A 15,626-nucleotide genomic window follows, 5' to 3' on the forward strand; every position below is an offset into this window, starting at 1 on the left:
GGCTTACTCGCGCGTAAGAACCTTGCATCCCAGCAAAACCTCATTCCCAAAATGAGTTTATGTAGGAGATTCCAATGGCAATTTTCACCTAGGTAAGTTTGCACCGGGTTGCAGGCTAAGATGCCTCTGGAACAGCTAACACGGCGACGGCAGCATCCCATGTGCAAAGGAGGAGGAGCAGCCAAGCTGACGCGCAAACTCTGAGACCAGTTTTGCAAGGGCGAGAGGTTTTTCGTGCTTTTCTCGCGACGCCCGGAAAAGTGGGGGAGGGGGAAGAGGAAAGGGAAAGAGAGAGAGAGTGCACGAGTGCAAAGCTTAAAAATAGCAGCGTGCAAAATAAAGAAGGGCAAGCACTAAATGAAAGGAGAGGAAGATTTTTCTTTTTAAATAATGCATGCAATTAAATGAATAACGAAACAGGAGCAAGCTAGCAGGAGGAGAGGAAGAATTCTTTTTAAAAATATATGCATGCAATTCAGTAAATAAGGAAACAGGAGCAAGCAAGCAAAGAGGAGAGGAAGGAATTTTTTTTAAAATATATGCATGCAGTTAATTAAATAAAAAAGGAAACAGGAGCGAGCAAGCAAAGAGGAGAGGAAAGGAAAAATTAAAAAATACGCATGCAATCAAATAAATAAGGAAACAGGAGCAAGCGAGCACAGAGGAGGCATCCAGAGGCCATGGCGACGCCTGGAGGAGCGTCGGCCGTCGGGGGTTCTCGCCCCGACGAGCAGCCCTCGGCGCCCCCCGGAGCCCCCCAGGCCGCGGCCCCGGCGGGGGAGCAGCAGGCGCCGCCTCCGCCCCAGCAGCAGCCCTCGCCGGCCGAGCAGAAGTTCCAGTCTCCCGCCGGGCAGGCGCCTCCGCCCCCGGGGCAGCAGCAGCAGCAGCAGGGACCCCCGCAGGCGCCCGGCGCCCACCCGGGCCAGGAGGACTACTCTTTCCTCCCCCTGGTGCACGACATCATCAAATGGTAAATGGCCCCCGAGGGAGGCGGGTGGGTCGAGGGTGGAGAGCCTCCAGGGACAGGGGCAGTCTGCCGCTGAAGGGGGGCAGTGGGGAACAATTTTCGGGAAACAATTCATCAGGGCCTTAGAAAGCACTTAGGCCCAGGCTAACTGAAATAGACTGCACCAACCTGCCCCGGGCTCTTGAGTCCCTTTCTGGAGAGGCCGTTTCTCCTGCCAGCCTCATGGGCACTCTTGGTAGGGTTGAGGGACGGGGCCTCCTCAGTGGTGGCCTCCCCCAGGCAACTTTGGAACTCCCTGCCTCAAGAAGGTAGGCTGGCTCCTTCCCATGGGCAGGTGAAGATTGTCTTATTCCGACAGGCCTTTGGACTGCTTTTAAGGAAAGAGCTGGAGCAGCGCTGTTTGTATTGTAATTGTTTGTAGGGGTGTATGGGGCGTTAGGGGGAGAGGTCGTTCCTCTGGTGGGGGACACGCTGTGCTCCTTCTGGGGTAGTTTGCCCACCTTTGGTTCCCCACCTTGCACACAGCTCTCACCTGTGGCTCCTAGAAGCTTTCAGTCATTATATTATTATATTATAACAGTGGCCACAACCCGAGAATGGCTTCGACTGGCTGGCTAAACCAGGTGAGGGGATTAAGGACTCCTCCAGCCTGTGAAGACTCATAGAATCAGAGACTTGTGCAGTTGGAAGGGACCACGAAAGGCCCTCTATTCCAACCCCAGCAATGCAGGAATCTTTTGCCCAATGTGGGGCTCAGACCCACGGGCCTGAGATTGAGAGTCTCATGCTCTGCCGAATGAGCTCTGGGTGAAACCAAGAGTGGAACCAATGGTCAAGGAGGCGGTCTTCACATGCTATAGAGCAGCTTTTCTCAACCTGTGGGTCCCCAGATGTTGTTGAACTACAACTCCCATCACCCCTAGCTAGCAAGGCCGCAGAGCTCAGGGATGATGGGAGTTGTAGTCCGGCAACATCTGGGGACCCACTGGTTGAGAACCGCTGCTGTAGAGAGAAGAGAGGGATGGATGGAGCTTATCCACATCTGAAGGCAGAAACTCTGATCCAAAATCTCTGCTGCCTTGTGGGGTATCTTCGGGGGAAGAAAAGCCTAAGGAATAAACCCTACACAAATCTGGATTGGAGTCCCTAAGATGGTTGGATGGCACCTTGTACGCCTCCTTCCAGCAACTTCTGCAGCCAAACTGGTGCCAAGCGTCTTGCTCTGCTTTCCTTTGGACCGCATCAGCGAGGCTGAGAATGGGGTATTTTGCTTGGGCAGCCCAGGACCCCATATACCCTGCCCAGGCTTGCACCACAGAGTGAATATTAGAATCATAAAATTGTAGCGTCAGAAGAGAACCCAAGGATCGTCTACTCCAGGCATAGGCAAACTCGGCCCTCCAGATGTTTTTTTGGAACTACACCTCCCATCATCCCTGACCACTGGTCCTGTTAACTAGGGATGATGGGGAGCTGTAGTCCCAAAATGTCTGAAGGGCCGAGTTTGCCTCTGCCTGGTCTACTCCAACCTGCAATTCAGGAATCCTGCTCACAGCTGTCCCTGGGTGGGTTTGAATCAACCTTATGGTTAAGAGCCAGACACACTGACCCATGGGGGTATGTAAAGGGGTTCGGGGTTCACCTCTTCCCTATTTTATCCTTGCAATGGCCCTATGAGGCAGAGAGAGTGTGACTGGCCTGAGGTCACTCAGTGAGTCTGGTGGCTGAGCAGAGATTTGGAATCATAGAATTGTAAGGATTGTAAAGTTGGAAGGGACCCCGAGAGTCCTCTATAACAACAACAACAACAACAACAACAAGAAGAAGAATTTATTACTTATACCCTGCCCATCTGGCTGGGTTTCCCCAGCCACTCTGGGCAGCTCCCAACAGAATATTAAAAACACGATTAAACATTAAAAACTTCCCTAAACAGGGATGCCTTCAGTTGTCTTCTTAAAGTCAAGATAGTTTTATCTCCTTGACATCTGGTAGGAGGGCCTTCCACAGGGCAGGTGCCACCACCAAGAAGGCCCTCTGCCTGGTTCCCTGTACCTTCACTTCTCGCAACGAGGGAACCGCCAAAAGGCCCTCGGAGCTGGACCTCAGTGTCCGGGCTGGATGATGGGGGTGGAGGCGCTCCTTCAGGTATACAGGACCGAGGCCGTTTGGGGCTCTAAAGGTCTTTAAACATTTTTTAAAGTAGCTACAAAGAAGGTCATGAACGTTTCCGAGAATTAAAGGCCTCTGTGTTCTGCATGCTGTCCCGGGAACATTGGCTCACGATGCTTCCGTGGGCGCCTGCTTCCTCCCAATTCCCTGTCGAATTCCCATTCCTGAACCCGTGGCGCCCTGCTACCATAAATGGCATGCGAACGTCATCTTAGCTGCTCTCTTCCTCTCTCTCCCTTCAGCATGGATAAAGACAGCCAAGACGTCCACCAGGTTTTGAACGAGCTGAGGACCAAATTCGTGGAGGTGCGGAAGGTGGTCCAGACTATGCAGGGGATCTCCGTGAGTCCTGAGCAGCAACAGCTGCAGCTTCAAAGCCTCCGGGAGCAAGTCAAGACCAAGAGCGAATTGCTGCAGAAGTACAAAAGCCTCTGCATGTTTGAGATCCCCAAGGATTAGGCAGGAAGAGACCCGAGGCTCTGCAAAGAGACTCCGCTAGTTCTGGAAGCTGTCCGAGGGAACTGCAGTGCAAAGGGAAACACAATTTTCTTGCAGCAGCTCATAAGCTGTAACACACCGTCCTGGTGCACATTGGTGTTTTGGTTTAGAGGCCCAGTTTCAGCAGAACTGGGAATGTGCCTTCTGCATTTTGCAGGCAGGTGGGAGTTGCACATTTTGTATGCTCCTCAGTCTTAAAAATAACTAAAACTAAAAAACAGAACAAAACCCTGCACATGGAAAACTAGAATGTCAGGGAGAAAGATTCCCTGACATGCTGCTTTTCCAGAAGCAGGGAGCTGGTGCTTTGTTTGCTTTTCTTCTTCAGTGGATGTACATTCAATACAAGCAACACCTTTCCACTAGTAGCTTCCTCCACCCGTTGTTTGAAATGTATAAACTGGGTCCAAGAGGATACTAGGGCAGGCTGTTAGTATTTCCCTTCATCACCCATCACCTAAGAAGGCAATTACCTGCTTTCTTTCGCTGAGGACATCAGGAAGCAGCAGGAGAGAAATCAGGAGACGGACAAAATGACAAAAGCATGACTCCTTTGGTATTCCTGGAGACTTAAGAGCGGGTGAAGTCTGCTCCTGTTTCTGGGGAAGGAAACAGGTTGGCAGGGCAGCCTCAGTTTACAAATTTGTGTATATTTGTTTATAGATTCTTTTTGGTGGGTTAAGCCTTCTTTAGAAAAATGATACTTTTAATAATTTGCTTATATGTCTGTTTTTGGGGGAAAACCCTGAAAAATAAATCTGGGACTGTGCTGCAGACACTGCCTCTTAGCTAAGTCAACCTGTAACTAGATTCCTTGCATGGAATAATCATATTATTTGTGTAGTTCTTCCCGGTTTGCTCGTGCAATTGTTCGTTTGTTTAAGAAGTTTAAGTCGCATTTGGTGCAGCAATAATCCAGTGACAGTCATGGGAGATTCCATTGCAGAACTATTCTGACTTCTAAAACCTCGCTGGCTTGCTGTGCCAGCAGAAAGTCTGTAGCCTTTTCCCCAATCGGGAGAGGTATTGCTTGTCTGTTTTCTGTCTGTCTTACTTGCTAAATTTATATGGTAAATGCACAAGCAACCAAACATTTAAAAATAATTCCAATACAGGTGCAAACTGAACGATTGGCGTATGTTTTCTCAGAATCGTAGACGGGGACCCTGAGGGTCATCTAGTCCAACCCCCTGCGATGCCGGAATCTCAACTTTGCATTGCACTGTTTTGCCAGGAGAAGGAAAGGGAGCACAATGCTCCAAATACCAGAAGGGCTGTTTCGTAAATGAGGACAAGAACGTTTTCCTCTGCTGCCCCAGAGAGACTTGTGGCTGTGAGGAGCGTGATTTGAACCCTGGTCTTCCAGGTCTTAGTCTAGCTCCCTAACTGCTGCACCACTAGAAAAATGAATCCATTTATGATGACTACAGAAGAACAGAAATGGAGGTGGGGGCAGACGGCGAGAATACCGAGTCCTTTTCCATGCACATACTTAGTCTTAATTGTAATATTTGCAGTAGGGCATTGGGACAAGGCGCCTTTGCGAAAAGTGTCAGGACAAAGCTTCTGAAACGCAGGACGTGCGTGGGGCAATACGACCTGAGCTATCTGATCTCTTTCCTGCTTGCCAACTTGAAATAACACTACCCTGCCTCTGAATCCATGGGAACTCTGCAATTTCAGCATCAGCAAGCGTGGGTCAGGATTATTTATCCCTACCGGCGCTGGTTCTCGCATCCAATCGGAGACCTGCAAAACAGGCAGGCTGCCGCAATGAAGGGGAAGGGGGCCGTGGCTGATGTCTGAATCCTCTGACCCCCACTGCCTGTCATTTACAGAGGCAAAAGGCATTGTCGGGGAGATGGGGGCGTTGCGTCGCCGGAGCTGCTGTTTGTGCCGTTTCAGGTGCGCGAGTACAGTACATTGGCCCCCACCCAAAGTCACGCGGGGAGAGTTCCTATTGTTGTTTTGTACTCAAGCTGCAGAGGACAATGCGGGTACATTACAGAGGGTGTGTTCGAGGAGGCCGCTAACGGGGTCATTGAGGGCTGCCTTCCCGCAGCTCACCCTTGGTACATTTAACGAAAATTGCCCTGCCGGCTGTTGACATTTGAGGGACCTGCAAACTTCCCTTCTGATTCAGGCAGTGATTCAGGCGGGGGCAAGATGTAAGGCACATACCTGAGGACTTATTCAGAGCCAAGTATTGATGCACAGGGAGAAAAATGCAGAGAGATTAAAGAACTTGACGTCAGGGGCTGCTTGCAGGCTTTCCGTGGGCATCTAGTTGGCCACTCTGAAAACAGGGTGCTGGATGGACCCATGGGAGTGCTGGCCTGATCCAGCTTCTTCATAGGTTTCCAATCAGAAATAGGTTTCCATCTAACTGCTTCCAACATGGCTGGTTTGAACCTCACTCCCTGCACTCGACAGGCGCTCCGTCTTTTCACCGAAATGTGTGTGTGTGACCTACCCTCAGGGGACGCGGGTGGCGCTGTGGGTTAAACCACAGAGCCTAGGACTTGCCGATCAGAAGGTCGGCGGTTCGAATCCCCGTGACGGGGTGAGCTCCCGTTGCTCAGTCCCTGCTCCTGCCAACCTAGCAGTTCGAAAGCACGTCAAAGTGCAAGTAGATAAATAGGTACCGCTCCAGCGGGAAGGTAAACGGCGTTTCCGTGCGCTGCTCTGGTTTGCCAGAAGCGGCTTAGTCATGCTGGCCACATGACCTGGAAGCTGTACGCCGGCTCCCTCGGCCAATAAAGCGAGATGAGCGCCGCAACCCCAGAGTCGGCCACGACTGGACCTAATGGTCAGGGGTCCCTTTACCTTTAACCTACCCTCAGAGGAGGGAATCCTCAGACAGGGCTATAGCTCGGGTAGAAGATTTGGTCTGCGTACAGCAGCTTTTGACCTCTGTAGGCAAGGCTGGGGATAACTGATTTTCTGGAGAGCCACTGCCAGCCATTATAACCAAGGGTGATCTAGGTATGCCAATGGCGTCCCTGTTTAATTCACCCCTTTACTCAGAGTCATGAGGTCTGGAACCTTATTTATTTCCAATGGAAGGACTGTACTTCAATGCTCCAGCAAGTCCTTTCCTGCTTTGCATGGGGTTGAACTAGATGACTCTACAATTCTATTATTCCATTATACAGTGGTACCTCAGGTTACATACGCTTCTGGTTACAGACTCCGCTAACCCAGAAATAGTGCTTCAGGTTAAGAACTTTGCTTCAGGATGAGAACAGAAATTGTGCTCCGGTGGCGCAGCGGCAGCGGGAGGCCCCATTAGCTAAAGTGGTGCTTCAGGTTAAGAACATTTTCAGGTTAAGTACGGACCTCCGGAACGAATTAAGTACTTAACCCGAGGTACCACTGTATTCTCTCTCTCTCTCTCTCTCTCTCTCTCTCTCTCTCTCACACACACACACGCAAAGTAAAAAAACCCCAACTAGTTTTGCAGAAGAAAAAAGGGATACAAAGAGCTTTTCAGAATCTTTGCCCCTCGCGTCTTGTAAGTGCCAGGAAGGGAGGCCAACAAGGAAATGGAAATATGCAGTCTTAATTCCCATTTCCCGCTTTCTCCCTTTTCAGGCTGGGAGCATTAATGCTGCCGTGGGGGGTGGGTGTGTGTAATTATCCGGATGTGAGCGGTAGACTTGTTATTAAATTGCTTCCTGCGATGCTAAGGGTCTCCTCTCTGCAGACACACTTGGCACATTCAAGAGGGGGCGAGGTGTTGGAGCGCACCCATGTTAAATACTTTTCAAGGGACATTTGCATGTGAACGTTTCCCCTGGTGCAAAAATAAAATAAAATCCAACCCCATTCCTCTTGGGTTCTTAGGAGAATCGCCATAGGCTGTGCATGCAGAAGGTTCCAGATTCAATCCCTGACATTTCCAGGTAGGGCTGGGAGTAGCTTCTTACTGAAAGACCCACTTCCAGTCTACTAGTGTCACAGTGAGCCGGTCAGAAAATCACACAGTTCTAAGCCAGAGTTAACTATTGGCAAAAACACAGATCTTCACAGACCTGGCTGAGTGTCAGGCCTATTGGGCACAGCAAAGAAAATCCTGCGCCGCAAAACAGAACACTCAGAACAACAAAAGCAACAGCTTGGCTAATAATATACTGACTGTTTTTATAACACTCCACTGTTTCAAAATTCATAAACAGAAGACATTTAATATGTGCATGGAGTCACAAACTAAGAAGAATCAAATAAAGGCTCACATTTTGAACAACAATCCATCCTCTGTGTCTCTACTACAGGTACATTGATGATTTATTTTTTGCTGTTTAGTAATGAATATGGTTTTCTACAGTTCTCCACTTGGATTAATTCAATACACCCGGCTTTATCTTTCTCAGGACATCATACATTTCAAGATGTTCAGGTGGTAAAACGGGATGGATACCGGGTACGTGTTGTCTACTGAGCACAGCAGCTCGTGCCCTGTAGGTTCTGCTCCATGAAATCAAGTGCTGAGTCTGAAAGCCTCTCTCTCTCTTTTTAATAAATCATTTTTATTGAGACCAAAAGTTTCTGCCTGCCTACAGCCGTCTAGGTCTCCTCCTCTCCAAGGCTTCTTCCAAGCCGTCAGAGACTGTACCAGTGCATGTCTTTGTTCCACCCTTTTCATGCCTCTTCTGATTCTGGGAGACCAGGGGGAAGGGGAGCTTGTAGTGGCAGCAAAGTCGGGGGACACCTGTGATTCTTCACCAGCCGGACTCATCTCTGCCTCTTGGTCTCCCTCCTTTCCTGCTTCAGCTTCTTCCTCTCAGTCTGGACTTCTCTCTGCCTCAGACTCCCCCCGCTCACTAAGTCCTGTGACCTCTTCAGCTTCCGGCACCTCTTCCTCCCATCCTTCCTTCCTCTTCTCCCTATGACCATTCATCGTCTCACCAACGCTCCCCATCTCTGAGCCTTCTTCCCTGGAAAGAGAAGGAATGAACTATATTTCTGTGAATGAAGAGTTAACTTCACTGATACCGGGTGTTTTATTGCTGATCAGCCCCAGACTCCAGCTCCTGACAGCACGGTCCCCTGGCCTAGTCCCTCCGTCGTTGTCCCCTGACATGCCCATGCATTCGGTGCACCAGTGAAACTCCCCCCCAGTAGTGTGAAACCATTTTCAGTCTGAGGGCCACCTTCCCTCATGGAGAACCTTCCAGAGGCCACATGGCAGTGGCAGGCAGGGCACTGGTCAGAGGCAAAAGTTGGCAGGTGCAATGCTTTTCTTTCCGGCCAATCTTCTCTCCAGGCAAACAAGACCCATTCCAAGCCAACTGGAAACACTCAAAAGAGGACACGGGGGGGGGCATGGCTTGGGGAGGGGCATTTTGTAGTGAAAGTCCTGAGGGTCAGAAGGAGAAGCCTCCGAGGCTGCATTTGGCCACACTAGAGTTGTCAGGTCAGGAGCACCACAGAACGTGAGATTTCAGGGCCCAGACCTGAGACCAAGAGGTGGACCTTGGAGACGGAGGTTAATTGGGAATGGCGGAAGGCAGACCCCACCCCCAGTGTCTGTGCTATCATTTGCAGCCATCTCCTGCTGAAGCTTGCAAGCTGCACCAACAGCCTTCTTAATTTTTGTTTAATTAAAGGCACTCTCCCCCACCTGGAGATTCAAATTCTCCACCTGGAGGGAGAAAACCTGGAGACCTGGAGGTCTGGCAACCCTAAACCGGGGTTCTCCCAATGGCCTCCAGACAATTGTGTGCCTCTATTGTAAGTGTATTCTTACTTCATTTAACTGGCAGTGTTCGGAGACAAGGTGTACTGTTTATTCTTAAGGGCTAAAGATTTCTCGGCCACCAATTTCCTATGTTACGCTGATTCCGGACTCTCTGAGGGCTGCTGTGCCCCCAAAAGGTGGCCTAGAAATCTTAGCAGAAAATACACAAGAAAGGGCTCTGTGTTTATATGCACTTAGGTGCCGTGGGACCTCTGTGTGGTGTAGACAGTACTGAAGTACTTCAGTATAAGGTGGCCTCTGGGGTTAAAGTAGACTAAAGTATAAAGGGGTTGGACCAGGTGTGAAGAAGAATTGGGCTCATAAATCTGGCTGGCTTTTGTTCTGGCTGAGGACCAAACCAAACCGTCCCGCTCACTTTGACTTTTTCCGTATATAAAACAGGGAGTGGGAACAGAATGTGCGAGAGGCATCTGCATTCAGAAACATCTCTTAATGTTTAACATCCTGTCAGATGGAAGATTTTCTGTGACATGAACTCTTTGACTCGTCCCAATCAATGAAGGGGTGGTGGTGGTGTTTTTCTAAGCCTTGCATTTTCTTATTACAATTCCCCCGCTCCCCAAAAAACAAGCTACCACCCCTATTCCTCCAAGCAGCTAAAAAGCATATAGAGGGTCTCCTTCCCTCCCTGAACCAGTTGCTTTCTCCTCCTAACAACCCTGTGAGGTAGGTTGGCTGAGAGAGAGCGATTGGCCAAGATATTCTTCTGCATGGCCAAGGGAGAATTTGCACCTGGGTCTCCCTATTCCTTGTTCAACATTCTTAACTATTGACACTACAGCAGATGGTCCAGTGTGGGTATTCCACTTCAATCGCTTTTGCCAATATATTGATATCATGTTTCATAAATTGGGGCAGTGTGGGGAGAAGGGAATATGTATTTTAATAAGGCAACCATTTGGCTTCCTGTTCATTGAGTTTTCCACCCGCATTCCCCTTTATAAACCATCCAATTCCACCCACCCCCAACTTGCCCCTGTAATGTTTGACATCTTTTTTATAGATAGCTTAAACCTGGATTGCAGTGTGTCTACTTTAGTGTAAGCATCCCTGAATTATCGGTTGTATGAATCCAGCTAAGATCCATCCCCCCCACAAAAAGTGTCCAATTTGCTACATCTTGCCAATGGAGCTTATCTATGTTTACTCAGAAGTAAATCCTTGTGTGTTCAATGGAGCTTACACACTCCAAGTAAGTGTGATTAGGATTGCCGCTCAGTGTCTATCGCTATTTGAGATATCTGTGAAAGGATTTATGGAGGGCAGTGGGTTAGTCATTAGCCAGGATAGTTAAATGGTTCCTCAATGTTCAGAAGTGTAGCTCTTTAAGCGTCAAAATGCTCAAAATGCATAGTACCTTCCAGCCACCATTTTGTGCAAGACACTATAGATGGGGATGCAGAACCCAGCAGGGCATTGGAGAGTGGATGGGTGGGGGGGTGGGGGGGTTACATTTCCTAGAGTAGTATAAACTCTTCCTATTAACAGGATTGCTAAAAACTGTGATATTAACGGGGGGGGGGGGGAGGGTTGCCATAAGTCGCCAATAGATGTCGCTCTTCAGCGAAATGGTCTTGTTTGACAATTGGGTTGGGAAGGCTGTTTGGGTTGCAGAGATTCACCTGCAGTCTTAGAACCCACCCTAGCTCATAAAGGAAACTTTGGGATTGTGCCAAAGGTGAGAGGAAACTGTGACATAACAGTAGTCGTTTGCTTGTAGGAAACTTCTTTTGTTTTCACAGCGTGGTGACCACATGTTACTCAGAAGACAGTTTCTGGTCTTGTCTGTTGACGTGGTCCTTTTGTATTCCCCAAGTCTGAATTCATCAAAGCTCCCCCACCCCTCCCCATGTTATGCTGGATTCATCAGCTTCCCGTTGCCCCCCCATGCCGTTAAATCCACCAAGCTACACTCTTGGGGGATGCATAGAAATCCAGACTTCTGGATTGGAGACGAGAGATTGTGGGGATGCCCTGACCCCTCACCCTGGCTCCCCCCTCCCACTCCGTCCTTGTTTAAATAGCCCACCTGCTGCAACCTCTCTTTTCGGAAACACCAAAAGCCGGACAAAGCGATTTCTCATTATTTTCAAAAGTTTTATTTTTGTAGAAAAAAAATATTAACAAAGCTCGTCGCAAGAAACACTGAGCTGCGATTTTGTTCAAGTCCATGGACCAGAAAAAGCTCGACATATAAAGTGCCTGTTTGCTTGAATGCAATTTTCTCGTTCTGAGAGAGAAAAAATCAAGACAGAGAAAGGCGAATGTAAACAAGGAGCGGCTTTTCAACAGCCAACTCCCCCCCCTCCACAAAACAAGCCCCTCATAGTCCCAAACATTGGGGCTGAGGGGCGCAATAGAGAGTTTTGGCAGGTTATTTTCAGCAGCAACAATGGTTAAATTCTTCTGGAGTTGCTCCACAGAAAACATCACAAAGAGACAGCCTTGAGAGTAACTTCACAGTTCAATAATGGCTGTTTTTCCCCTCCCCCCTCGAACCCCCCCCCCCGTACTTTAAAGACAAAATACAATGCAGAGAGACAGGAAGGGAAACATTTCTCCTTCCCACAAAGTTTTTCTTTCTTTCCCTTTCTTGCAAATGTCTCTCTCTTCTCCACGTTCAAGTTCTTAAGTCCATCTATCGGCCAGGGAACTCCCGCTGGCAAATCCCAAGGCAGCTCACCTCCAAAATCTTAAAAAACGAAATCGCGGGGAGCCGTTGGAAAAAGAGCCCCCTGAAATGAGCTTGGAGGAATTGTGGCCTTTGGCATGGGAGCTGCGTCGCCGCCCTTGGCAGAGAAGGCGCATGCTGCCGCTTCTGCCGCTGCCGTAAGCGCTGGCAAGAGTTTTTTGGTAGTAAACAAGAGGCTTCCCATCTCCGCTGGGAAGGTCTTTAAGGCAAGAGAGGCTTAGCTGATCACACAGCGCTCTTTGTCCTTCGACTGCCCTCCCCGGGTGGTCTTCTCGCGAATGTACATGAGGTCGCTGTGGACGCTTGGCCGGCGGGCAAAGGGAGCCACGATGCCATAGGCGTCTCCGGCACTATCTCCTGATCCTTCCTTCAAAAACTTTTTGCTTTTGAGAGTTTTCTTGTGCAAGAGGTCACAGTACTGAATGGACACTTTCCGGTGGAGGTCTGGGCTCATTTCGCTAGGCAGTTTGGCCATGGTGAAGAGCGCCTGGAACATCTGGTCCAAGCTGCTATTCTTCTTGGCAGAGATCTCGAAGTAGGCACATTTTTTGGGGTCCTGCCCCACCAGCTGCTCGATCTCTCGGGGGCCAACCTCGCGGTAGAAGTCGCGGTCGCCTTTGTTCCCGCAGATGACCAGGGGAACATCGATGTTCTCCTTGGTTTTGTTCTTCAGGCAAGACTTGGTCTCCAAGATTTGGTGCTTTAGGCGTTGCACCTCCTCGAAGGAGTCTCGGTTGTCCAGGCTGAACACCAGAATAAAGACGTCTCCTGCAGAAAAGGAAGAAGATGGGAAACAAGGTTAGGATCTTGGTAGGTTTTTGAAAGCATTCCCTGCGCTCACCCATCTAGCCCCAGAGAAACCAAAGCAAGCCAGCAGGTGGAGTGGTTGGGTGTTTTGGAAGAACTGCTTTCTGCCTGGAAGCCCTCTAAGCCGTATGTTTTTCCATCTGCCTGTGCAAGTGTGTTTATTTGGGAAGTGTGCCTTTCGCTGGAAAGGTGGCAAGCCAATCTACATTCTTGCGGGAAACCTGCAAGGATTTTCAAATGGTACAGGAGAGAGCAAAATCTCACCGGTAACCTTCCTTTTGGCAGATAAATTCCCTTCCCGTTTCCCCTTAGCTCCCTTTCAAAAGATTGCTCTGGCATTGATTGCAAAAGCCAGAACTAAGTTGCAATGTAACCTGTGCAGATAATAAAAGCTAAGAGCTCAAACTTGCATTGCTCAATTTTTAAGGAACTGGGCAGTTGCAAAGGGTTTTGGATATTGTTGTTGCAAAATTGCAAAGGTTTTGGATTTTGGTTTTGCAAACTGCCCCGTTCATTAAATAAGCAGCGATGATAGGACTAAAGCAAAGCACTAGGGTGGCTGCAATCTTCATGCACATTTACCCAGCAGTAAGCCCCACTGAACACATTGCGACTTTTACTTCCAAGTAAGCATTTCGGCTGCATGCACATTGATTCCAAAGGGCATCAGCAGCACTGAAATGCCATTCCGACTGCAAAAGGCAGTAAGAGAAGCCTGCCTGAGGAACGCTTTTGCTTCTCACGCTAGTTTCTGCTCTCTCTCTCTTTCTCTCCGCACTTCAGCCTCTATCAACAGGTGTTTGAAACACCAGCAAATCCGCTGAGCCTGGTCCATGAGTTTACAGACCAGGAGCGGCAAATTCTCAAACCATTTCCAAAACATGAGCAGCGTCGTATTTTGGGGATGGATGGCTCGCAAGGCAATGCCGTCAGCTAAAGGATCTGCACAATTTGGAAAACAGCCGGCAAACCGAGAGAAGAGCTATTAATACTATTACTAATTCTAAGATTAATAGTAACAATGGGGGGTATTGATTTTTCTGAGATGCGCTGATGCGCTTCGCCTATTGCAGCCAACCCCAAACCCCAAACCCTTCGGCGCGCGTGTTCCCCGTCCTGCCTCTCACCTGTGAGGATGGAGAGGCGTCTCATGGCCGGGAACGGGTGGTTCCCCGACGTGTCGAGGATGTCCAGCTGGTAAACTTCCCCGCGGATGCTGTAGAACTTGCGGTGGAAGTCCTCGATGGTGGGCGTGTATTGGTCGTCGAAGCGGCCGGTGAGGAAGCGGGAGACGATGGCCGTCTTGCCCACTTTGGACGAGCCCAGAATGACCATCCGGTAGCAGTTCTTGGCCGGGATATTGAGCTCCGAATCGCTGGGACCCATTTTCTTGATCATCTCGGCCAGGCGCATCGGGAGGCGAGGAGCAGGAGCCGCGGCGGAGAGGCGAGAGGCGGCGGAGACGGCAGGCTGGCAGCGGCTTCCCAGGTCCAGCAAAGAGCGCACGGAGAGGCTGGGATCAGTTGGAGTAAACTCAAGCGCCGCGCCTGCTTATATAGCCGCGGAGCGCGGCCGGCCCGCCCCTTCGGGGGAGAGAAGGGAGGGCGCGCCGAGAGAGGGGCTGGGCTTCGCCCGGGTGCGCAAAGCGGCTCCGCAGGGAGAAGTCGGGACCGGTTTTGGACGGCTCTGGGCAGAGGCAGAGGACGGAGGCTTCTGCTGAGTCAGAACACTGGGCTCGTCGAGACCAGTGTTGTCGACACTGGCTGGCAGAGGCTCCCCGGGGTTTCAGATAGGATTGCTCGGGGGAACATAGGAAAGTGACCTGCCAGGTCCATCCTGCTCAATATTGTCGACACGGGCTGGCAACGGCTGTCCAGGGTTTCAGATAGGTTTGCTCAGGGGGAGCATCGGAAGGTGGCTTCTGCGGAGTCGGACCACTGGGTCCATCTATGGCAGACACGGGCTGGCAGAAGCTCTGTAGGGTATCAGGCAGGGGTCTGTCCTGCGGGTTGAACCTGGAGCGCTCGGCGTGCCAAGCAAAGGCTCTCCCCCTGAGCTCGGGCGTGTGATATATGGGGGAGCGAGGTCGTTGGCTTGCCAGCGAGCTGGCTACATAATTGAAAGAGCCAGACAGGCAGGAGGAGGAGGAGGAAGAAGAAGAAGAGGGTCAGGGAGGGTCTTCGCCCCGAGGAGCTTCCAGTCTCAAACCGGGGCATGCACATAAGGAGGAAGGGAGAGGCGAGGGTCCACAACACGCCTAGGCGCAAGTCCGAACAAATGCCATTTACGCCTAATGCAGAGCGCGTTTACTCAGAAGTAAGCCCTGCTGGAGACAGCGAGGCTTCCTATCAAGTAAGCATCCACAGGGGGGCAGCCTAATTTCGGCTGTTTTTCAGTTGGAGAGAGACAGCGTCATTTTTTCCTGCACTGTTTGCAAGCCTGCAAACTCTCCAAGCTTGGCATCTACATTTTCCTTCCTTGACTTCTCAAAAGCTGCAGGCCTTGGCAAACCTCCCCAGCAGGGGGAACTTCCAGGAGGGGTTCCTGCTCCTCTCTCTGCAAGGGATAAAACTGAGCCCTGGCGCATCCACACCATACATTTAAAGCTCCGCCATACCGCTGGAAGGCTGTGGAGACACATCCAAGGAATCAGAACACTGGCAGATTCTGAAATATCGGTATTTCTTCATGCAGAGTTGAATTAAACTATGGAACTCATTTCCACTGGA

At 50.1% G+C, this 15,626-nt stretch overlaps 2 protein-coding genes across 2 annotated transcripts; one reads left to right on the forward strand and one right to left on the reverse strand.

Annotated features, from left to right (window-relative positions):
- Nucleotides 1-237: 237 nt before the first annotated feature.
- Nucleotides 238-7,465, forward strand: MED9 (mediator complex subunit 9). The gene is made up of 2 exons (XM_080981304.1): nt 238-970; nt 3,382-7,465. The coding sequence occupies exons 1-2, from the start codon at nt 681-683 to the stop codon at nt 3,596-3,598; spliced, it is 507 nt and encodes a 168-aa protein (XP_080837430.1). The 5' UTR covers nt 238-680; the 3' UTR covers nt 3,599-7,465.
- Nucleotides 7,466-11,474: 4,009 nt separating this feature from the next.
- Nucleotides 11,475-14,433, reverse strand: RASD1 (ras related dexamethasone induced 1). Its single transcript, XM_080981610.1, has 2 exons — nt 14,025-14,433; nt 11,475-12,858 (listed from the first exon to the last, which is right to left on the reverse strand). Exons 1-2 carry the CDS (start codon nt 14,308-14,310, stop codon nt 12,308-12,310), a joined length of 837 nt encoding a protein of 278 aa, XP_080837736.1. The 5' UTR covers nt 14,311-14,433; the 3' UTR covers nt 11,475-12,307.
- Between the last annotated feature and the right edge of the window lie 1,193 nt (nt 14,434-15,626).

This window comes from Podarcis pityusensis (assembly GCF_964106645.2).
Source record: "Podarcis pityusensis genome assembly, chromosome: 14".
Classification (NCBI taxonomy): Eukaryota; Metazoa; Chordata; class Lepidosauria; order Squamata; family Lacertidae; genus Podarcis; species Podarcis pityusensis.

Coding starts and splice junctions, on each gene's coding strand:
- MED9 (XM_080981304.1), top strand. CDS start 681: ATGGCGACGCCTGGAGGAGCGTCGGCCGTCGGGGGTTCTCGCCCCGAC. Junction 971..3,381: donor GTGCACGACATCATCAAATG/GTAAATGGCCCC, acceptor CTCTCCCTTCAG/CATGGATAAAGACAGCCAAG.
- RASD1 (XM_080981610.1), bottom strand. CDS start 14,310: ATGCGCCTGGCCGAGATGATCAAGAAAATGGGTCCCAGCGATTCGGAG. Junction 12,859..14,024: donor ACGCCTCTCCATCCTCACAG/GTGAGAGGCAGG, acceptor CCTTTTCTGCAG/GAGACGTCTTTATTCTGGTG.